General features: G+C 41.5%; 2 protein-coding genes and 1 pseudogene across 5 annotated transcripts in view; all 3 read left to right on the top strand.

Moving 5' to 3' along the window:
* Positions 1 to 8,249, top strand: part of LOC308103382 (dihydropyrimidinase-related protein 5-like) — a 37,394-nt gene extending 29,145 nt beyond the window's left edge. Inside the window, exons 6-14 of the mRNA XM_080453330.1 lie at positions 482 to 550; positions 631 to 675; positions 1,211 to 1,286; positions 1,793 to 1,949; positions 3,165 to 3,306; positions 5,195 to 5,337; positions 5,659 to 5,866; positions 6,288 to 6,468; positions 7,045 to 8,249. Of these exons, the coding sequence (XP_080309456.1) occupies positions 482 to 550; positions 631 to 675; positions 1,211 to 1,286; positions 1,793 to 1,949; positions 3,165 to 3,306; positions 5,195 to 5,337; positions 5,659 to 5,866; positions 6,288 to 6,468; positions 7,045 to 7,130 (1,107 nt within the window). The 3' untranslated portion in view covers positions 7,131 to 8,249. The remainder of the gene's footprint in view (positions 1 to 481; positions 551 to 630; positions 676 to 1,210; positions 1,287 to 1,792; positions 1,950 to 3,164; positions 3,307 to 5,194; positions 5,338 to 5,658; positions 5,867 to 6,287; positions 6,469 to 7,044) is intronic.
* Positions 3,652 to 4,488, top strand: LOC308103812 (N-acylglucosamine 2-epimerase-like; annotated as a pseudogene). Its single transcript has 2 exons — positions 3,652 to 4,271; positions 4,366 to 4,488. The product of its transcript is annotated as an N-acylglucosamine 2-epimerase-like (transcript).
* A 3,017-nt stretch (positions 8,250 to 11,266) lies between the features above and the next one.
* On the top strand, positions 11,267 to 22,992 carry LOC308103499 (microtubule-associated protein RP/EB family member 3-like). 3 transcript variants are annotated; one of them, XM_080453491.1, is made up of 10 exons: positions 11,271 to 11,356; positions 12,726 to 12,844; positions 13,777 to 13,837; positions 15,687 to 15,814; positions 16,843 to 16,988; positions 17,833 to 17,992; positions 18,154 to 18,198; positions 19,245 to 19,378; positions 20,725 to 20,880; positions 21,479 to 22,992. In XM_080453491.1, the coding sequence occupies exons 4-10, from the start codon at positions 15,694 to 15,696 to the stop codon at positions 21,545 to 21,547; spliced, it is 831 nt and encodes a 276-aa protein (XP_080309617.1). In that variant the 5' UTR covers positions 11,271 to 11,356; positions 12,726 to 12,844; positions 13,777 to 13,837; positions 15,687 to 15,693; the 3' UTR covers positions 21,548 to 22,992. The 3 variants fall into 3 exon arrangements, with proteins under 3 accessions (XP_080309616.1, XP_080309618.1, XP_080309617.1); XM_080453490.1 differs by lacking the exon at positions 12,726 to 12,844 and having other exon boundaries at positions 11,267 to 11,356; XM_080453492.1 differs by lacking the exons at positions 12,726 to 12,844; positions 18,154 to 18,198 and having other exon boundaries at positions 11,267 to 11,356.
* The last annotated feature ends 801 nt before the right edge of the window (positions 22,993 to 23,793 follow it).

Genomic DNA, 23,793 nt, shown 5'->3' with positions numbered 1-23,793 from the left:
AACCTGGGTTGTGCAATAGTTCGTCTCTCATGTCAGACTATCTCTTCCACAGTCTTTGAATCTGTTACTGCCCGGTAAAAGTTGAGCTGCTCTTCAGACCGGAAGGGGATTTGACCAATCATGATGCGTTGTTCACAAAACTTTGTGATTAGTACTTCATACCATCCTTGTCCTGACTTTATAACATATTTTTTAATTCCCATTTCTGTTAAGCAAATATTTAGATAGGCTAAAACCAACTCATTTGGTTTCCAGTAGGACGTGCAGTTTATTTGACTGCACAGGAGAAACGGAAGTGGGGAAACGATATGGCATCCATTTTATTTTCTACTCGTTCTCAGAGCTTTCGTAGTAGAGACTGTTAGGTCGGTGGAAGCTTTTGAAAATCGTGGGAGCCAACATGTCTGTCTTGAGTGACTTTACGATAGTTGAAGTTAACAATGAATAACAATTATGTGCATGTTTTTGTTTGTGTTCTCAGGGAGCCAAAGAAGCTCTTGATTTGGGCATCAGTGGACCAGAGGGAATTGAGATCAGTCGACCGGAGGAGGTGAAGCAATTTTTGAGATGTGAAATATATTCTACAAGGTGTACGATTTATTTATACCTCTGTCTTCTTCACGTCAACAGCTGGAGTCAGAGGCCACTCACAGAGCTATCACCATCGCCAACAGGGTAGGTGTGCACCCAGTGCTGGATTTAAATAGCCAATCAGTCTATGGCCACATGATTTTTGCCATAGAGTGCCATAGAGTGTGACATAGTTTGTAGTTCTAAAACCCAGAAGTATGTGGTGTGGTAACATGCAGTGTGACACTGGTATCCCTATTTTTGGCATGTCATTATAGGCGGAATGTTTAAAAAATAACCACTCTACGAGATCATATGTAAATCATCTATTTTTTTTAAAAATTTTAATGGGGTTTATGTGGTTATGTTTATGTGGTTATTACAGGATCGTAAAAATAGTGTTGATTTGTGGAGATGATCTTGTTGAACAAAATGTAACTACCGGGTTTGTCTGCAAAAAGACGTTGTCCCTGTCGCACTCTATTTAAAGCCCAAATAATAAAACAACAAATGAACAAAACACATGGCGTAATCAGTTATGGATTGCATAAGCAAAAACTAGACAGGTGAATAGACAGACGGATGGATGGATGAATGAACGAATGAAGGAAGGAATGAATGAAAGCCCTTGTGATTGCAGGCCCATTGCCCAATCTACCTGGTGAATGTATCCAGTATGGCTGCTGGAGACATGATCGCTGCTGCAAAGATGCAGGGTGAGTACAACAGACTGACCAGAGAAAAGCTCAATGACAATGAGGATCATAGTGGGGAGGGTGATGATGATAATTATGTGACGTTAGTGTTAGCTTGTAGATTTGCTATTTTTGCACAACACCGTTGTATGACAAAGTGTAAAATACAGCTTAAGTGGTTAATCAAACTTATAGATTAAGTCGATTATTAAACAAAACACTTTCATTGAGTCATGGATATTAAATGTAAAAAACTAAAACCAACATCCCAAAAAACACCTGCACTTATAGATTATTAGATTAATTGTAAAAGTAATTGATCAGAATAATTGCTAAGAAGATAATCTATAGTTGCAGCCCCCCAACTCATATTGACATGCACTGGATTTATTTGTAAATCTCTCTATTTTACTGTCTCTCTCCTTGCATCTTCCATCCATCATTCTGTCCTACCCCATCCCCTCCTTCTCCATCGTTCCTTCCTCTCTTCCCTCTATCCTTCCATCTTTTCCTCTCTCTCGTTCCAGGTAAGGTGGTCCACGCAGAGACCACGGTGGCCCATGCTGTGTTGAATGGGATGAATTATTACCACCAGGACTGGGCTCACGCTGCTGCCCACGTCATTGTCCCTCCGCTCCGCCTCGACCCCAACACACCCAACTACCTCATGGGCCTACTGGGCAAGTATGTCCTGCACACTGCTTGTATCGTAATGCACAAACACATGTAAACGTTTATTTCTTTATTCATTACAACAATGTAGTGAGAACAATATCAATTAAACAAAATGCACCTAAGGGTGAAGACCCTTTCCAGACCAACACTTTGACCTTTTCAGCCCAAAACATAATCATCTCTTCAGGGCAGCCTACTGATTATTCCCATTCAAACCCCTAGTGTCTGCGGTGGTGGAGAGCAACCGTCCCCACCCAATTTCACAAAAGTTTGTTCTGTACTGATAATTGCCTCCAAGGCAAAAAAATAAAGTAATAACAAAAGAAAGTAATGCTTGTCGATAGCATAATATTTAAGAGACCCTCACATCTGGAACCACACACACACCTGCGGGCATTTGTCCACCTTTGTTACTTCTGTCTCCCTCTCTGCTCTCCTTCTGCCTGTCCCAATAAATAAAAAAGATTGCTTTGTAATAAGAAATGGGGAATTTACAGTATTGCGTTTTGCATATAGTTCAACACAGTTGATGCATGACACTACACTACATAGCTACTGCTCAGGCTATATTGTGTCATCTCAAATCTGACAGTCATGCCATCACAGATAAACATTACTGTAAGCATTGTGCACACATTAGGGTTAGGGCACAAATCAACCGTGTAGTGAAACACAATCAATGTGGCATTTGGGACACTTGATGCCCCAGCAGAAACTCTATCATTCTGGATCTGACAGCATGCGTCAGTCATCAGCGTTTTACATGCACCGCTTCATAACGAGACATGTCAACATTAGATGCCTGATGGTGAATGTAAGAAACGTAAAAAATATTATGTAGACATTACATTTCTCAGTGTTAATTATTCATTTGTAACTCTGAGAGTGAACACATGTAACCAAATGGACCTTTCTGGGTTCATTTGGTATGTTGTGTGTTTTCTCGTGGCACTATGAGGTGCTTTTAATTTTCTTTCAATTATCCGTTGATCTCCATGGACCGTGGATTTTAGGATCCACATGGGAATGGCTCCAATGTGGATCTCTAACTTCATGTGGCCATCGTGTGATGTCAGTCATCTATGACCTATCTATAATGTATGACTCAAAAGTTAGGCCAGGCAACCTTGCCCAAATTTGCCCAATGAGCCTCTTATGTATGGCTAGCCTATTACAGTCACACCGTAAAAATCTCCTCTATCATGTGGTCTGTCGTGTTTTCAGTGACACGCTGAGTGTAGTGGCCTCGGAGCACCGCCCATTTGGCACCAAGCAGAGAGCTCTGGGTAAGGAGGACTTCACCAAGATCCCGCATGGAGTGGCAGGGGTCCAGGACAGAATGAGTGTCATCTGGGAGAGGGGTGTTGTAAGTACACACACATTATGGTCACACACACACACACACACACACACACACACACACACACACACACACACACACACACACACACACACACACACACACACACACACACACACACACACACACACACACACACACACACACACACACACACACACACACACACACACACACACACACACACTTTCAGCTATTTTCAGCATGGGCCAGCGAAGTTCAAACCTCTGAGGTTTGAATATATTGCTGTGGTCGTTCAGTAAAACCTCAGTGAGGACAAGTCTGTGTTGTTGTCGGATGACTATTTCCAAGACCGTTGTAAATTCACAGTTGATTTAAAACCAAGAGAAAATGTCTGCTGTAAAGCTGGAAAAGTATCAACAGCAGATTCGTGCAGAACTGGACAATGTAGTTGACTTCTGACTTCTGACTGAGTCGTTTCACTTGCATTGGGAGAGATGGAAATGTTTATGATGAACTGAAGTATGTCTGGCTACAGGGTAGACATGTTTGGATGTACTGTCGTTTGTACAGAACCATGGAGCGCTTTCGTAAGCCTGAGGTTCTTGAGGCTGCTTAGGCAGGTGGAGCTTTCCTCCAGCGGTTTGCTCGTGTGCGCATAAGTGCTACAGAAGAAGAAGAAGCCTAGTGGAAGTGTTCCTTTAGTTTAACAAGGGACGGGAAAGCTGTTCAAATCCAGAGGACAATCTTCAGGGAGTGTTTCTATCTCATGTTCTTGGATGAACTGGGAAGGATCACTGATGGACCAGTTGATCCACTGGGTTCGAGTGGACTCGTCAGGCCTGGGCCTACCGCAGCTTCCTGGAGACAAGCCCACCAACTCCATGGCTGTGCCTATGATGCTGCTGTGCCTGGTCCAACAGCTGACCGAGGGTTGCGGCCAGGAGGCAGCTCACAAATACAGGGAGACAGGCACCTGCAACATGTGCAGAGAGGAGGAAACTCTACTGGTTCTTGCTTCAGTTCTCTGCAGATCACCATGACAAGGACCTCCTGCAGATGGCACTCAGCAAATTCATAGAGCTGCCTTATCAGCATGGTTAGGACCAGGAGCATGGTGACCTCTTCTACTTCCTGGATGCAGATGGTTATTGCCCCACACAGTTGGAGTGGAATATAAAGCTATGGTGGCCCCACTGTGAAGCTCTTGTTGCCTTTCTGATTTGATTTGATTTGATTTAATTTAGTAGACGTCATGGTTAAAAGAAAAACACATGTTACGTGCTTTTAATGGAAACGTCAATGATATAAACACAATAAAGTCAGTGACTTATTTCCATTGTGGTCCTTGGTCTGCGATAGACAAAACATTACAACATAAAACAGGCAGCAACTTTAACCATTTTCACTTTCACTTTCACTTAAAGTTTTCAAGAATGGCAGATCTATGTGTACAAGCTCACAATGCATTGTGATGTGAGCTTGTAGATCGGCTATTTTTGCTACTTTTGTGTGACACTAGCACTGTGACGACGATGTACATTGTACAATGAATTTTATTTTATATTTTGTGTCGTGGTTTGTTGTCCAGTTTGGTTGAGTGTTGAATGTTTAATGGACAACAATGTCTCATCCATTTGTCGTTTTTAACCCATTATGTTATGTTTAGAGACTGTACCTCTAAAAACGGCAATAAAATATTGACATTCAATCAATCAATCAATCAATCAATCAATCAATCAATCAATCAATCAATCAATCAATCAATCAATCAATCAAAAGTGGTTAATTACTTAGGACTTTCCATTGTTTGCAGACTTGACAATCTTGCCCTATGTAAACAACATACCAGTCATCATGGGTCATGGGGCAGGTGTGTTGCCTGTTAGTGGCTAACACTCATTGTTTGTGATTATCTGATCCATCCCAACAGGTGGCCGGAAAGATGGACGAGAACCGTTTTGTGGCGGTGACGAGCTCTAACGCAGCGAAGATCTACAACCTGTACCCACGCAAGGGCCGCATCATCGCCGGGGCTGATGCCGACTTGGTGGTCTGGGACCCTGACGCAACAAGGTACTGTATATAGGTACTATATCGTTGCTGTCGGGCAAAAAACCTCCTGACAGAGACGATTATGAAGAACACAAATACTTGTAGGAATTTTGCCTGCTGTCCACAAAAGGCAGTTCACATTTAATTTTTGTTCACTCACACTTTCACACACACACACACACACACACACACACACACACACACACACACACACACACACACACACACACACACACACACACACACACACACACACACACACACACACACACACACACACACACACACACACACAAATAATACTGTATATACACACACACTAATGTCTGTTTTTCTCTGAAGGACCATCTCTGTTAGCACTCAAGTTCAGGGTGGGGACTTCAACCTCTATGAGGGTATGCGTTGCCATGGTGTTCCCCTGGTGACCATCAGCCGTGGGCGTCTGGTGTGTGAAAATGGAGTCTTCATGTGTGCCGAGGGTTCTGGAAAGTTCTACGCCATGCGTACCTTCCCAGATTTCCTCTACAAAAAGATGGTACAGAGAGAAAAGGTACATAACATTATTAATGCAGTGCACTATGAAAGGGAAAGGGAGTATTTTCTGGTCCCTGGGGGAGGGGAGATTACTTTACAGCTTCACCCAGCTGATGGCTGCTCAGGTGGCACTGATGAGGGCACGGGGGGGCCTGTTATTGGAAGTGTCTAGCTCAGGGACACTTTGACCTACTACTTCCCAAATGCCCTCTATACTCACTCATCTACGGCTGCTTCCTAAATACCACCCTATATTACCAACTGCACTGTACCTATATTAATCTCGCTCTCTATCTGAATCTATCTCAGGCTATTTATCTACATATCTTTGTATTGTATCTATTTTATCTATCTATCTATCTAACAAGTACTTATTAATCGATATATACTGTACATCTCTCACATCTGACTTTTCACATCTTCCCTGTCGTTCTCAGACTCAGGGCTTAAAAGGAGTTGACAGGGACCCTTACTCTGGTGATGTGGCCATGGTCGCTAACTCTCTGAAGAAGGAGCTAGGGCTAGGCCCCATGGACGGAGAAACGCCCTCGAAGGCCTCGGTTCCTCGGGGGCAACATGCGGGTCGAGACCTCCATGAGTCCTCCTTCAGCCTCTCAGGTTGGTTTCAGTAATGGGATAAATAATACACTGACTGATTGTGCAAATAAATGAAAACTCAAAATGTGTGAGTTAGTCCACTGACCACATGCTCCTTGTGAGTTTCAAGGTTCAAATCCAACTCCAGTCCCATCATGTCTCTCCCTCTCTCTCCTCAACTTTCCTCTCTCTGCACTCTCCTATCTAAATACTGCCACGGTTAAATCTTTAGAAAATGTGTTTTGGGGAGTTTATTGTTGGAATACAATCAAAGGATTCCAGTCACACTTTCTGTACTGGGAATAACATGTGTTTGCAAGATCATAATCGAAATGTTTTTACAATCGCCTACCATCACACCCATTGTGCAACAGCAATGCAGCAAGCATGTGACATTTTTACTTTATGTTGGATATTCTTGGATTAAGATTATCTTCTTCCTGCTCATTTTCATTTGTGGAATATGAAAGTTAATGAATGTAATCATGTATGTAAAACCATAAATGAAATTAAATGAAATGATATTGTGGCTGTACCAGTATGGCAGAATCTTTTTATTATTAGTATTCTTTTCTTAATGTGTCTCTTTTCTCTCAGGCTCCCAGGTGGATGATCACGTTCCTAAGAGGTCCTCAGCCCGTATCCTAGCCCCACCTGGTGGCCGCTCCAGTGGTATCTGGTAACCACGGATATCGGCGCATCTACACTCCGAGCCTCGTTGTTTTGTACATATCTGAACAACCAGGAAAACTGCACTGATTTTCAACCACAGGATTAGAGTCAGAGGGGAAATCAAATTCAATGGCTGCTCTGTGATTGGTTGACAGTCTTAAATGATTGGTGATATAATTGGTGATCAGTGATTTGCCAAAGTGACTTTCCGTGTCTAATTTGTGTCTGATTGGAGCGATTTACCTCATTAATTATATGAGAGGGAAAGGGCTAATTATGAATTTAAATGATTTGCCAAATTCCAGCTGATCACATAAAGCATAGGTGAATTCTGTTCATTGTTTTGTCACTTATAGTGTCCCTGCAACAAACATTAACAAGATGGCGAACTTCTGTGAAAAGTCAAAACCAGTACAGTTTTTGATGGTCTGAACCGAATCGATGTTGACTGAACTATTTAAACAATTGTAGAAGCTGAATTCAGTGAAATTATCTATATCCCCCTTTCACACACACTCGCATATGCAGTACACTGTAGACACCATAGCTTTAGAACCACATGTTTCTCATTACCATGCACACACCATGGTTTGTGTGTAGCCTACCCCCTGTTGTCGGTTCTCCTAGTGTATCATGGGTTTTTGACGTTTTTATTTGACTTTTATCATATATTATCATTATTATTTCTTATGGATGAACTGTGCTGTGTGGTGATGAAATCCAACTGCTTCTTCTAACAATCTAGACTGTGAGCTTAGCACTCCACTATATCTAGCTATAGACAAGACACCACTCTCACCCACTCTCACTTCCACTGACTGAGAATACTTTTATAGCCCACATTCATCCGAGTTCTGCATGGGAATGTACCATGGTCTTTAGATTACATGTCAAGATTTGTGAACCTTTCTGCCTGACATGTTAACAGCGTTGCACAGGAACAGACCACTTAGGACCAAATGAATTCAACAACTACTCTTTCACACAAATAATCCTTTTTGTTCCTATGTTGTGAAGAAACTCAATCATTTTGCCTGAAAAAGTCAGGCCTGATAATCTAGAGACCTTGTGAAGTACTGACAAAGATGAAGAGAAGTCAGGTCAGACAGAAGGACATGAGTGATTTGTTTAAAGATTACAGTGCGGAACCCCTTTAAGTTACAGAAGTCAGAATAATTCCTCCAGGATAGAGCAGATGAAAAGCCCAGGCTAAAGTATGGGGTTTGCGTGTGACAGAATTACAGTGAGCTCTACTGCAAAGCATAGAAACAGTTTTGATTGCTGAAAAGACAAACTCCCTTTGCAGATATTTTTTTGACAGATTATTACTATTGTTTAACCACCCAAATGATTATACTAATCTTCAAATAATGTGCACAATTACAGTCTGTAAATCCAATTTCAAGCAGGGTGCGTAATCCAAATGTACTGTAACTAATGCTAACTTGATTATGTTAATAAGCATGATATAGGCTAAGTATTCCTGTGGATTCTGTAATCAGCCATCTGTAAATGATAAAGGTAAAGGAACAGGGTGTGTCTCTACAAGGCAGGAAGACTGAACTGCACAGACTGAGAACCATGACTCTCCAAACTCTCCATGACTCTAACGATGTCTCCCATTCCTGTCTAACAGTGTTATATTTATACAATACCATGTCTCCTTATCTGTGTTATATATTAAGGATTTTATTTTTAGCTCAAAGAATATCTGTGCCAATGTGAATCACCTGTGCCACACCAAAACCCATACACGAGGAGTACCGCGTGGAGATGGGTGGAGTAAAACATCTCTAAGGAGTTCCGCAGGTTTAACAACTGGTGCTGTTTTTTTAATGATAACTTCCTATGGCATTAGTTTATTTTATTGTTGGATGGTTTAGTTGTTTTGAAGGCACTACTGTGACTGGTCAGTGGCTGTGTGTTCGTAGATTCTTGTGTTGAAAAGTGAACCTGTTGAATCTATAAATGGCTGCTTGTTTCTTACCACAAGAATGAGTGCAAACAATAAAGCTGAAAAAAAGCAAAGTCTTGAGATTGTCTCATTGTGTTGCTTGTTCTAGTGCAAGAGTTTATGTGCTCACGGTTAATTACTATTTCAAGGTTGTTGATTGGGAATTAGAAAAATTGCAATTTAAGAAATGAACTGACATGCTTGCCTAAAGTGACAAAAAAATAAGTGTAGCAAGCCATAGAAGAAAAACACATTTATTTTTTCAATTTCACAGGAGGCCTGATGAATATCAATGACACAATGCTTAAACTAAAACAACTTTCTCCAGGAACAATGGGCTCTGTACATGACTGTACTGTAGTCCCAGTTTTCAGAAGGTGGCACACCTGTTTCCTGTTCCAGTTCATTTTACCGTAGCTTTATTTGATTGGTTCAGCAGCAAATTTGAACTGGAAACATGTGAATGTGTCATGTGCGTTTCCAGTTCCAATTTGCTGCAGCCAATCAAACAAAAGCTGGAAAGGGAAAATGAACTGGAACAAGACACAGGTATGCCATCTTCTAGCTCTGTTCCAGAGTGTTAACGCTCTGCAAATTAGTTTCACTATCTTTACATCAGCCCACTATCTTTTACAGCCCATATTTTCTGTCTTTTTTCCACTGATGGTACAAGGTACAAGAGAAAGGTTGTATAGAGGCAGTAACTGTGACATTTCACAAGTTGGGGCGGGGGGCCTTATTACACAATGGAGCAGAGTGATGGGGAAAGTATTTCATTTAAAAACAAACAACTGTGCATTCCTTTCCGGACTAAATGTTGTATTTGGCATTAAGCTTGCTGCTGGGTGTCGCTTGTTCTTCGGTTGCAGCAATCTTTTTTGCACAACAAACGTATTATATAATAATTATATAATTTGTGCATCACAATTCTGTTTTAAGTGTAGTCGATAAACACAGGTTCTCAATGTTGGGTCCATGGACCCCCAGGGGTCCTTAGGGGGTCCCAGGGTGTCCCCTGCTAAATTATTGATAGTTAATAACCAAATAGACACTCACAGTGAGTGTACAAATAGATCCAAATTTGGTTCCATTTGTACACTTTTAGAGTTAACCACTTAAACCCCAGAATCCTTATTGTGGGGAAAGCTTTCACAGAAAATAGTAGATCTAAAAGCTCACAACCTGAATACACTAGTATAGAGCCCATATGGGGTTTAATTGGTTAAATTAACAAGGATTGTACTGTACATACAGTGTAGATGGGGTCCCAGAGATACAATATATATATGAAATGGGGATCCGTGGCCTAATGGATTATCAAAAAGGGGGTCCTGGAAATTGAAATGTTGCACACAACAGTCAAGTCACTAACAGACCAGGACACTGTGGACAGTCACATACTGACATAACCACTTAACAAGAGGCAGACAGTCAGAGATATAGACAGACAGTCAGACGAGGACACCTAACCTAACACACAGGTTCACATTAGAGCCAGCATGGCGGCTGCTGGATCATCTGTTTCACTAAATAACATGTCATACGCTTGCAACTGCGCCACGCATGCGTACATACAGCCACGGGGTTTAGGGGTTGAATGCAGCGTTGCCATGTCGGCTTATTATAAGCGACAATGGGCTTGTTTAAGTTGCTTGTAAATATTGATTAGTTGCGGGTTGCGTTTTTTTGGGCTTGTTTCTAAAGTGTAGTTGCTTATTTTGGGCTTGTTTCTAGCTCTGATCCATAGCGTTAGAAGGAGTTCCCTAACGCTATGGACCAGGACAGAGCATATATGCTTGTTCCCTAATGTTTAAACCTTCTTTATTTTTTCTATTTTTTACAGTCTACAGTTTAAACCAGTGGTTCTCAAACATTTTCATGTCAAGGAACCCCAAATTACGGTACTGTTTGTCTGTGGACTGAAAATATTTTGTGCTTAGCTAGGTAGACGTGTACCAGATTTTTATTGTTAAAATATTCCAAAATAAAAAAAAATTAACAAGATTTTTTAACAAATGTACAAGCTGTGAGCTTGTAGATCTGCTATTTTCAAATAGCCAATGTAAAATAGGTGTAAAGTGCTAAATGCTTCTTTTGGGCTTGTTTTCATAGACCTGGTTGCTTGTTTCTCTCACAAACTCTGGCAACGCTGGTTGAACGGCAATCTCGCGCAACGTTGCTTTGCTTCTGGAACAGACGGGCTACTGTAGCAACGGGCTTATCATCGCAAACAACGGGACTAGTGCCGCTATATAAAGGACCATTATTATCTATCCGTCGACAGTAAGTAATATTCAGTCAAAGCAAACAAACGTCTGTTACATGTACGTACATAGCTTACGCTTAAGGTTAAGGCTCGGCCGCTGAATAATGTATTAATGGGGGAAACGTAGACTTCAGATAATGACATGTCCCATTGCATGGGTGTGTGTATGTATGTGTGTATGTGAGTGGGGGGAGAGCTGGGGGTCGCTGTGTGTGACTATGTGTAGTATTTCAAAGGCCTCCAGAGGGGGGTAACGTGGTGGAAAACAAGTACCGTTTTCTGAATTCACCCTTAAAAGCCAATAAACGTACAACTTAACAATAATACCAGACTACCAGTCATTTTGTCTATGCTTAAAGCAGCAATACATGTGCTGCCATGTCATATTGGTAGCGCTAATGCTAGCTAGCGTGTCGCTATTGCTAGCATCACCACCATCAGTGGGCATGTCGTCGCACTGTCTCTGAGCGGCTGCGGCTCTAACGTCAAAACCACCGATGTGTCCCGCATGTTGGGCTGTTGGTACACTTAATACACAGTTGCTAAACCACGGTGGACAATGTTAGGTCTATGGTGTTAAATGTGAAGGCAAATCCTTTTTTTTTATATTTTTTTTTTAGCATAAATTAGATTTAGCCTAAATGTTATTATGTTAATGGCTTAACGAACGGCACCAATCTAGACTGTTAACCCCTTGAACCCCTACTATTCTGGGACGAACATTAGGTGAAAATAGCCAAGCTCACAAGTTGCGAGCCAAAGTAGATCAGTTATTTTCGGTGAGGAGATTTGGTGTAGAGGGGGAAAGGACTGGACCTAATAGATAGCGCCATCATAGGGGACCCTATGGAGTTTAAGTGATTAATGCACAATAATGCAAACTGTAAATGCACAATAACTTAATGATAAATCCCAGAAATGATGAGAGGGGTGATGTAGATAAGAAATGTAGGTGTATATAAGACATCTGCGAGGAAGGGAGATGGTAACAAGTGATGTCATGTCATGGTTTGAAGCTCTACTCTAAAGAATGTTCCAGAGATGGGAGAGGGGGTCTGCTGCCTGGTTGATCTTATTGGGATGGTCCAGGCTATTAGGGAATCGGTATACAGACACACAGGATGTCTATCAGACTCTACCATCAATGTCTATTGTCTAACGATTCTAATCGACATTAGTCCTGTCTTAACACACAAACAGGCAGGCTTTGTCCGGCGTTAGAACAATACTGTTAAACAAAGTCACTCTGGGTTAATTTGCCTACAGATTACTATACAAAAGTAGGCATTACATGAAGTGTAATGCGTACTTAATTACCAGTTGAATAATTAATAATGAATAAATAATGAATAAACTGACTTCCTTTGTTGTGTGTGACACAATCAGGTAATGAAGAAGACTGAACAGCAGGTGGTTACCTACCAAAGTAACATGTAAAGGTGACAGACAGACATTGTACAGTCAAAACTGACTAGCACTCGGGCGCCCATAGCCGAGTGGTTAAGGTGCGTACCACATAGGTGATGATACCTGACAGTGAGTCCCGGGTTCAATTCCCAAGCCTGGCGGACCTTTGCATGTCACTCCCTGACTATCTCTCCCTGTTTCCTGTCTCTCTTCACTTTGGATTATTAATAAGGCCCAAAAAAAATAATATATATATATATATATATATATATATATATATATATATATATATATATATATATATATATATATATATATATATATATATATATATATATATCTTAAAAAAAGAACAGCTGTCTATTGAACACCTAGGCTCAATCTAGCCTGACAGCGCCTTTGCTGCATGTCACTCCCCATCTCTCTCCCCATTTCCTGTCAGCCTACTGTCCTGTCAAATAAAGGCATAAAAGGCCCAAAAATATTATAAAAAAAACATCTGACTAGCATTTGATTAATGCTAATGTTCAACTCTGGAGATAAGGGCTGGCCCTTTCTTTTAAATCCCAACATCCTGTTGAGAATTTTGAGTCCTCAGGATGTGGTCTGGTCTGGTGTTTTGCCGTTTCTCCCAATCTCAGGCATTCAGCACAAACTGCAGCTGTGCACATGGCATACAATGGCATACAATGAGATTCACTGGCGTGCACCAATTGACACAGAAGATCAGCTGAGATAGAGTTTAATGAGCTAGTGAATGGGGGACGGCTGGTATTACATCTGTTTTGCGTGTACAGTAGTAACTAACTACTGAAAATCCCTCGAGCAGGGCTTTGAATCCCTAACGGGCGTAGAGGCAGTGCTGTGTAGACCAGTCTGCTCTCCGACCTCTTTGAAGAAGAAATGCATCTCTGTTCTGTGCATTACAGAAACAAATCTTAAATTACTATGTTCTATAAAGTAAGCTTGAGCCGCAGTATTGATATTATTAGAGTCATTGATACTTCATGTTTTTTATTTCCCCCCCCAGGTCTTAGGTGGACCACTACACAACTCAGCCAGCTATAACAAATTAAACATACCCAACACAAGTAAGTTGTGTGTGTGTGTGTGTGTGTGTGTGTGTGTGTGTGTGTGTGTGTGTGTGTGTGTGTGTGTGTGTGTGTGTGTGTGTGTGTGTGTGTGTGTGTGTGTGTGTGTGTGTGTGTGTGTGTGTGTGTGTGTGTGTGTGTGTGTGTGTGTGTGTGTGTGTGCGCGACAGTTGTCTTAACATGTCTTTGGTCTAGCCATAAGAAAAGAGAGTTTTTTCACACAGGCATTTGCATAGGCTTCCTATTTAAAGGAATTTGCATTCCTAAGGCAATAATTTGATGACTGCACAAGTCTCCTAGGCTACTGGAGACGAGTTGACTGAGTTGCAGAATAAAATAGCTCAAACATAGCATACACACATCCCTGTGTGGAATTATGCATGGTCACCAACTGTGACAACACAGTCCGTACGAATTAGTGATGTTGTTTGATTGATACACACAGAAACTTTTACAGCAATGGCGACAGCGATGTTTTCTTTTTTGTATCAGTATAGACTATCAATGTGCTCATATTGGAATGTTGGTTTTTCAAAAATGGCCAATGGACTCACTGACACTATCACAATGATGTATGCCATTGCTAGCTACTGAATATGGTGATATAGTTTAAAAGTTGTACTTTTAACGAATGAATGTGCTAAAGCAGGAATTGACCAAAATGGTAAATGGTGCATTTATATAGCGCTTCTATCCGAAGCGCTTTACATTGATTGTGCCATTAACCCATTCACACACACATTCATACACCGATGGCGGAGGAAACCATGCAAGGCACCAACCTGCTCATCGGGAGCAATTAGGGGTTCAGTGTCTTGCTCAAGGACACTTCGACACTAACTCTAGGGGAGCGTCCCAGCCCGGGATCGAACTGGAACCTTGCGGTTTTCCAGTTCACTCTACCCGGCCACTCTACCCCTGACCGCTGCCGCCCCGACCAAGATATTAATACTGTTAGTTTTCTTTTTAAAATGAATGTTTCCTTCCCATTTGCCATTCATTTAATTTCAGACAAAGTGCAAACTCCAGTGGTGAACACCAGTACCCCAGGCATCTCTAGCAAATGTTTCATGATTTGATAATGAATCAAAGATCGACTCATCATCATGCAGTCTTGAGTTGGAATGAGCTAGAAAATTTAAATTAAATGCTGCATGAATCTGTGTCCACACGGAGGCAAGCCCATGTGCGAGGGCCTTGGCATTGATGTTAACCACTTAAACCCCAGCATCCGTATTCTGGAGAAAACGTTAGCTATTAGATAGCTATTTTCAGCGAAGATATTTGATGTAGAGCGAAAACAGAAAGTGGTTAAAGGGACATTGAACTCTTCCTTCATGATGCCCTGCACCCATAGGTGCCAATGCCATGCTGTCATACACTCCCGTTTGAGTTCAAATGAGGCCAGTATGTCACAGTTGCGCACATGACACTGCATGTGTGCGAGACAGTGAGTGTGGGTTATGATGAGCTTAAGCTAAAACAGCACATGCCACAGACACAAGCCAACGCGGCTTGAACTTGTGTTTACATGCCCACAAAGTCCCAGGTATTGGCTTTTATTGGTGAGTTACAAAAAACAGCCCTAAAAACAGCCCTTCTCAGATTATACAGTATGTGATGTAATAACTGTGTGTGTGTGTGTGTGTGTGTGTGTGTGTGTGTGTGTGTGTGTGTGTGTGTGTGTGTGTGTGTGTGTGTGTGTGTGTGTGTGTGTGTGTGTGTGTGTGTGTGTGTGTGTGTGTGTGTGTGTGTGTGTGTGTGTGTGTGTGCGTGCGTGCGTGCGTGCGTGCGTGCGTGCGCGTGCGTGCGTGCGTGCGTGCGTGCGTGCGTGCGTGCGTGCGTGCAGAAGGAGGATGGCGGTGAATGTCTACTCCACCTCTATGACCATAGAGAATTTGAGTCGTCATGACATGCTGGCCTGGGTCAATGACTCTCTGCAGCTCACCTACACCAAGATAGAACAGCTGGGTACAGGTATGTTACCACACCTAGTCTAAGGTGAAGGGACGCAACATAAAATGGAAATGGACTATTTGAATTTAAAATTCAAATTTCAACAAAAGTAGAAATAATTACAAAAATGATAATCTTGACAATACAAACAAAGTCAAACCTAATCTAACTAACATAAGTTACAGAACCCAACTATAAACCTAAGCTAAACACAAATCAAATAACCAACAACTAAAGAACAAGGTTCTCTCAGCTAAGTTCCAAGATGGTCATAGAGAGCAGTCTTTTGCAAGGCTTTTCCAGAGGCATGTTATAAAACACGGTCTCTCCCAAAGGCTTCAAAGACAACGGGGGGACATATTCCCCGCTGCCGAAGCTGAACAGTCCTTTGAACAGTCTAGTTCATGAGTGAGCTTTATAGTAGATGGTTGTGGCCCCAGCCAATCCACTCCTTAGGTGTCATGAGCGGACCAATCTGTGGAGAGGGCCAATTCCCACAGCAGCTAGCAGTCTCCCACACACTGGGCAAGACCTAGCCAGTTGAGTGTCTAAACGGAAGTACTGGAATTTGGCGGAAGTACCGCCCAAGGAAATGACATTGACGCTTTACAAATCTGTTTACATTCTCCGTGAATGAAACGAGTGTTGTGATTGGTCGAAAAAGTTAGTTTCCGGGTGAAATGCATACGATAAAGAATAATACAAAATACAAACAGAAGTACAAAATATCATATAATTAATATAACTACCAAATACTAAGGTAAAACATTGAAAATAAACATTGTGCAATTAAAAGACATTTTAATTTATTTAACCACATTAACACTGGGGTTCCTATATTGGGCATGTCGTTATAGTTGAAAATTCTCAAAAATAGCCTAGGTCTGTATGCTTAATTTATATATGGCAAATGCCGGTGTTGTGCAGCGACAATAGTGGATCTACAAGCTCAATGCATTGCGATGTGATGTCATCTCCCCAGCTTGTACATCAGCTATTCTTGTCATATTACGGTGTCAAGCTTAAGTAACACATTTTGTTTGTTACAGGTGGTGCCTACTGCCAGTTCATGGACATGCTGTTTCCTGGGTGCATTTTGTTAAAGAAAGTCAAGTTTAACGCTAAGTTGGAACATGAATATATCCACAATTTCAAAGTGTTACAGGCCTCCTTCAAGAGAATGAATGTGGATAAGGTGAGACCAGATTCCCCTTTTCTCTCTCTCTCTCTCACTCACTCACTCACACGCACACACACACACACACACACACACACACACACACACACACACACACACACACACACACACACACACACACACACACACACACACACACACACACACACACACACACTTCAGTAGTGATAAGCTTTGCACTTCTACACTTGGATCGAGTGTGGGTGACATTTTAGGTTTTTTTACGTTTTCACCATAGAGGTTTTAAATTAAAATAGTTACTCCTGGTAGTTTGGAATATTAGTAAAAGTCAATGGGTAATCTTAGGGGGAAAAACATATTCAGTAACTCCTATTGCAGCTCTGCTGTTTTCATCTGATCCAGAGAGTGATTATTCCATAACCCATTGACTTGCACTTACATCCTTAACAAATGCTGACAGGAGGTTGATGGCCGCTTAAAAAAAAATGGATGTGCTGATTTGGACATCCTTGCAGGATGCACACTTTTTAAATGCCTTCTTCAAGAGAAAATCAAATGGTGTTAATAGGTAAAGTGCAACAGTGGCAACTTTCCAGTTTTCTAGTAGTCATGTCATCTCCACAATGCACTTCAGTTCAGGACTTTGATGCAGGGATGTTTGCATCACATGGTTGCTTTTTCCAAATCTCCAGCCAAGCGTCATGCTCCAGTTCACAGTATTACCCCCTCCCTATCTTCTATCTTCTTTGATAAATAGCTGGGAGTCGCTTCTGCGCTGTTGCTTCTTATGCTACAACACATCAAAATCAAAAGATTTTATTGTTGGTATCCACTTCCCCCACTGTCCTGTCTCTTCTCCCTCTCTCTTTATCTCTCTCAGATCATCCCTGTGGAAAGACTGGTGAAGGGGAAGTTTCAGGATAACTTTGAGTTCATTCAGTGGTTCAAGAAGTTCTTCGATGCCAACTACGATGGGAAGGAGTACGACCCACAACAGATGAGACAGGGCCAGGAGGGAACGCCGCCACCGCCTCACCCAGGTAATGGATACACACACACACACACACACACACTCTCCCACACACGCACACACAATACTTGTCAGGCGTGTGAACTCATAAACTCCCATTTCCACTGCTTTCACTTCATTCATCTGCAACTGCTGCTCCAACCCACCCCCAACCCCGCCCCCTCAACCTAGGTGAACCCACTTTGCACAAACCCAAAAGACCTTCCTCCCGCCCAGGTAAAATTCCACTCCCGGAATTTGTTTGTGCGTGCTCCTGCAGTGCCTCAACACATTACGTGTTGCCTCTGGCAAATGACATGCCCTGTGGAATATTGTGACATTTGGGCTGCACGTATTGTGTTGATCTCTCTCTCTCTCTCTCTCTCTCTCTCTCTCTCTCTCTCTCTCTCTCTCTCTCTCTCTGTGTCTCTCTCAATCAGTTTCTTACTGTAAAGCCTGCTTGTGTGTACTGTGTGCCCCTTTGTCTATATGCCATCCCATTCTCCTCTGTGTTTTCTTTCAATAACAATGCAAATAGTAATTTGATGCAAATGTATAACGGCGTTGATCTTGTTTTGTGGTTCAACCAGAAGAGCCTTTGTTTTGTGCTATGGTGTGGCGTTTGTTTTGGCATGAAGCAATCCAGTTTAGACGGATCTGATTGGCGTGTTTGTTAAAATTTCAGACGAGGTTTAGTGTTTGTTGCGGATGAGTGTGAGGCATGACAACTGCTAGGATATCAGGGCTCTACAGCTGCTTTATTTGATAAATATTCTAGGTAGAACCCGGGTGACCTGCTGGTCCATGTGAGTCTATGGCATTATCAGACAATGCATTAAAAAACAATGAAATTTTTACTAATATAAAAAAATGTATCTTGTTTAGTCATGATAGAGTAGTTACCCTTCCAGTGGTTCCTTCCATCATTCATTTAATTCAGGATTTACTCCTGCCAGTATAGGCTTACTAGAATAAAAGTCATTAAGAAGTACACACAAAAATGCATAATGGTTTAAAGTATCAGTGTTTCTGTAAGGTGCGGATAAAACACACCGTTAGACTGGACATGTAAACTTTTAATATTGTGGGAGAGCCCTGCTACATCTTGCTGACTACAGGGGTGTGTGTGTGTGTGTGTGTGTGTGTGTGTGTGTGTGTGTGTGTGTGTGTGTGTGTGTGTGTGTGTGTGTGTGTGTGTGTGTGTGTGTGTGTGTGTGTGTGTGTGTGTGTGTGTGTGTGTGTGTGTGTGTGTGTGTGTGTGTGTGTGTGTGTGGTTCTTCCAGGACCTATGAGAACATCTCCCACAGCGCCCAAAACTGTCCCCCCGCCCCAAAGGCAAATAAACCCCCAAATCCGTAGGACCACACCCAATGCCCGAAACGGAGGAGACACCGAGATGTTAGAACTCAACCAGCAGGTACTTCAAATGAGTCTGTATAGCATCAGTCAAACTGGGAGCCCAGCACACTATAGCTTGTTCAATATGTACATTGCAAAAAAAAAAGAGCCAGAGGAATCAGAGCGCTTTCATCTGTGGCAGAGCACAGAAATATTTTTCAATTGACAAAGGAGAATTGCATTAGCCAGAGTCTAAAGATGACAACCAACGCTCAATTTACAGTATAATGTTGCATTTTTGCGTCTGCAAACAACAATTTATAGGTTGTCTATTTTGTTAAGTAGAATATTGTATGTCAGGGATAATGCACTGTGAGCAAGTCAGCTATGAGAAAATAACCACCTGATGGGGTGTGCTACAGGCCTTCTGCTACAGTTGCCTCCTGGAACTGTGGTTAATTTATCATAATCACAGTACATTGTTATTCTCATACTAGGGCTAACTTGCAAAACTGTCAAAAATATTAAATTAGTTAGTATGTTTCATTAGAAAAGTCTTCCATGGCTCTTAAGTCATTCATTCAATGTGGCTTCATTAACACATTGACTGCCAATCACGTAGATCTACGCGAACCTCCGCAAAGCCGCCACGTGCCAATCGCGTAGATCTACGTGAAGTGAAAAAAAAAAAAAAAAAAAAAAAGTACTTTTTTTTTTCCAATGAAAAACTCTGGCACTGGCTAAAAAATTATGAAATAATTCTGGCAGTCAATGTGTTAATGTCAGTGACAAAAACTCATTTGTCACTAGGTGTCGCTAATTGAATTGAGTGTCCCATGAATTATAAGTACATTAGGTGTGCACATATTTTCTGGCTTTAGTTCAATTCTACATGTCTGTTCTCATAAACAGTGTTAAAGAAAATGTATGTTCTCTGCTAATCAAAATTATGTATTTGCCCGAGGTGGTCTGTTATTTTTCGGTGCTGTGGTATAAATTAATTATAATTTTACTAGTGCAAATGACTATGTGCTTGATAATGCTATCTAGATCTCCAAACAAGCCACAACCACTGCATTTTGTCATAAACTCCTTGTCCTCAAACATTTTTGGATTGTTTGGATTCTCTCTTATCGTTAAAAAATATTTTAACGATAAGAGAATACTCAGACTGCTCTGGTTCCCTCAGAGCGAATTTGAAAACGACCCATAAACAGAATATTGGGTAAAGTCAGCTTTACTCATGATGACTCAGAAACGTCCGTGTCCTGACGGCTACCCCCCCACGACTGACACAGCCGCAGAAACCTGCGCTCCGACGAGCAAACTTTTCTAGTGTTTCACCTGCCACTCCCTGTGTCTGTTCTACTGTTTTATGCTAAGATGCTACTATTTTGTTTGTGTTTTTATTGCTGCTCTGTGTAGATGCTGGATCTGAAGCTGACTGTAGACGGCCTGGAGAAGGAGAGGGATTTCTACTTTGGCAAACTGAGAGATATTGAGCTGATCGCTCAGGAAAATGAAAATACTGAGATCGGCCCCATACTCAGCAAAATCCTGGACGTACTCTACGCTACAGAGGTAAAACACACACATCCAATATACAACGAAAAAGTCACACACAAACTCTGTATAATACATCTATGTAATAAATCATTAGCAAGCATGTAATAATAGTTTGCGATATTGCTGAGGTAAATGTATAGAGCATCGTACAAACAGACAGTATGTCAAAATTTCCCCAAAAGTAACTTAAACATTATTGAACATCATTAATCAATTTTTTCTCCATTGACTGGCTAGACTTCACCACAGACTTCCAAATCAATCCACACCTTAGAATGCATTAAAACGCAGTGGTAGCGTTACTTTGATAAAACGCAATGATATTTAGTATATTTGATTACCCATCTCAAGCCAATTTAAGCAAACAAATGCAAGTTGAGTTCATACCGTTCTGAAATTAATGGAATTAAATGTCTTCTGTTCAAATCAAACAAACCATCATGCTTGGGAAAATGGTAGCCAGTAATCGTGCCAACTATGGTGTGAGTCATATTCAGTGGGCTAAACATGCAAAACTACCAGTAGGGTCCTTTAAATGAACACTCTGGATTTTACTGTACATGATTTATCTCATACAGTATATCATATAGTGACCCTTGACCTTCTTTGGCAGGATGGCTTTGCACCGCCGGATGATGAAGAGGTTGAAGACGGAGCAAAGGGAGATGAAGAGGAGTACTGAGTACTTCTTTTTTCTCTCCATCACCATCTCTCCGCCTCCCCATCCCCTTCCTCCATCCCTCTCAGTCTTCCTCGTCTCTCCCTCACCTGCTCATGATTGTCATCCCCCCTTTCCTTTTATACACCCCTTTGGCTGTCCACATGCACTACATTATGACTTTGTCATACAGACACACACAAACTCTAGTGGAGGACACTTATCCCAGACCTGCTTGGACGGACTGGAGTTCGGCTGACTCGATACTTTATAATCCGTTTTGAGAGCGTGGCCATGCTAGTTCAGCCCGGCAAGGCTAACCCCAATGCACGCTTGTCTGTGTGAGATTAACAGCAATGGAGATGACAGGGTTCCAGCACTGGCAAGCCGGACAGCCAACGGTGCTATCCAACTTTCTGTCTATCTTTATTTACCAGGATTCTCCCCAGTATCTTTTGACTAGGTGGTCCTTGGGTGACATCAACAATTTTATCTATTCAACAATATCAATTGTAAAGTTGGGTGGTTCGAAATGTAATTTTTGAGCATGCAGTGTCATTGTTCTGCAGTTTGGGGAGAATCCTGCACAGAAACACATTGAACATATCTCATGATGACACATGAACTTTACAGGAATGAATTCAGCACACAGCTGTGTCACATAAATAGTCATCATTCAGAGGTAACTACTTCATAAAGTATGTTGTTCTTATCAAGTTGTCCCACCAGAGAGGATTAAGCTGCTCTGACTGCTTTTTTTATGAGACAGCATGATGTATTTATTTATTTATAGTTTTTCTTGTATTAATCCGCTCTTTACATTTTCACTTTCTGAGATAAAGAGGGCTTTGGTTTGGAGGAAATTGATGGTGTTGCACTAACTGTAGCAAAACAAACCAATTGAAACTATCCATAATGCCAACATGCAGTGACTGGCTGCAGCCAGAAGGATACAGGAAGATGCTATTTTGTATTTTTACATTGTTTTAAATTCTACATTTTTTTATTTTTTATTTTGCATTGAGTGGCTTAAGGGCAAAGAGAGACATCAGTGTAAAACTTATTTATCAGAAAAGGCCAGAGAAATGTCAGTCTTTGTAGCTATATAAATGAACAAATGTAAAAAAAAAAAAAAATGAGACTGGTGTTAAAGAAATAATAATGTTTGTTTTCCTTCGAGTTTTAGCTGCTATCTCTATTTTTAAGTTGCCGTATTTAATTGACAGAGTTTTGATATGTTGCTTAGCGTTCAAACGCCACAGCGGCTGCCTAGGACGTAGTGGGTGGTGTGCTTAATTGTGATTGACAGCCAGGCTGAGCTGTTCAGGGCTGGTCGGGAGAGAACACAACATCCATCCCTCTCTCTCACTGTGTGTTGCCATGGCAGCCATGTTATAAACCTGCATCTTTCAGAGTTGTTGCAGAGATCAAATAAAGGATTGGGGGTCTCAAGCCCAGTTGGAATGAAAGTGGTATGCTCTTTTCTTCACCGAAACAAGACATTTACATCTCAGTGTGTGGTATCTGCATTTTACCTGGTTTTGTCGTGGTAGAGCAAGATCCTTTCCACTAACCTGGCCCCTGTGTGAACTTGCGTATGGCTGAGGGGCATCCTATGGCTACTCTTTGATAAGACTGCCTACCATTTTGTTAACAAATAACTAATTCTACAAATCTGCGACCATCTTAGTTTTCTGTTATACATTGTATTCATGTAGGTCATATTCCTTGCAGTAGGGCCTATTTTGCACAACAGCTTGTTAAGGCTAAATGTTTAAGAAACTACAAGGGCAAACAACTGACAGATTCTTCAACATTTACTGTTACATTTATGAAGCATTTGCTGCTTTACCACAAGTTTCTATTTACTGTGAAGATCTGAATCAGATCTGAGGGCCCATATGTTGAGTTTGATCCAGGAGATTTGTGCCAGGCAGACATTAATTGCTTCATTTGTCCGGCAAGGCAGCCAACAGCAATCTGCAACACCCCAGGAAGGTGACCTCTTTCCCGCAGAGAAAACCTTGCGGTCCAACTTTGATTGGGCCAACCCAGGGCTGGTGATGGAAACCTATAATGTAGGATTTCATAGATTTCACACACATTCTATTCATATCTAGACAATTCCAATATCGTTTTTTTCTCTCATTTCTTTTTCTCAGTGGTTGTTTTGGTTAGATCCAAAATTCCAGTTCTGTGTCCCCAGTCTCTTTCACCAGGCAAAAAAGCTATGGTAGAGATGGAAATAACTGATTATTTGTGTTAAATGT

This window comes from Gymnoscopelus braueri, assembly GCF_963280865.1.
Source record: "Gymnoscopelus braueri genome assembly, chromosome: 16".
Taxonomy (NCBI): domain Eukaryota; kingdom Metazoa; phylum Chordata; class Actinopteri; order Myctophiformes; family Myctophidae; genus Gymnoscopelus; species Gymnoscopelus braueri.
The sequence above is the reverse complement of the archived record's forward strand: the minus strand, read 5'-3'. Positions and strand labels throughout refer to the sequence as shown.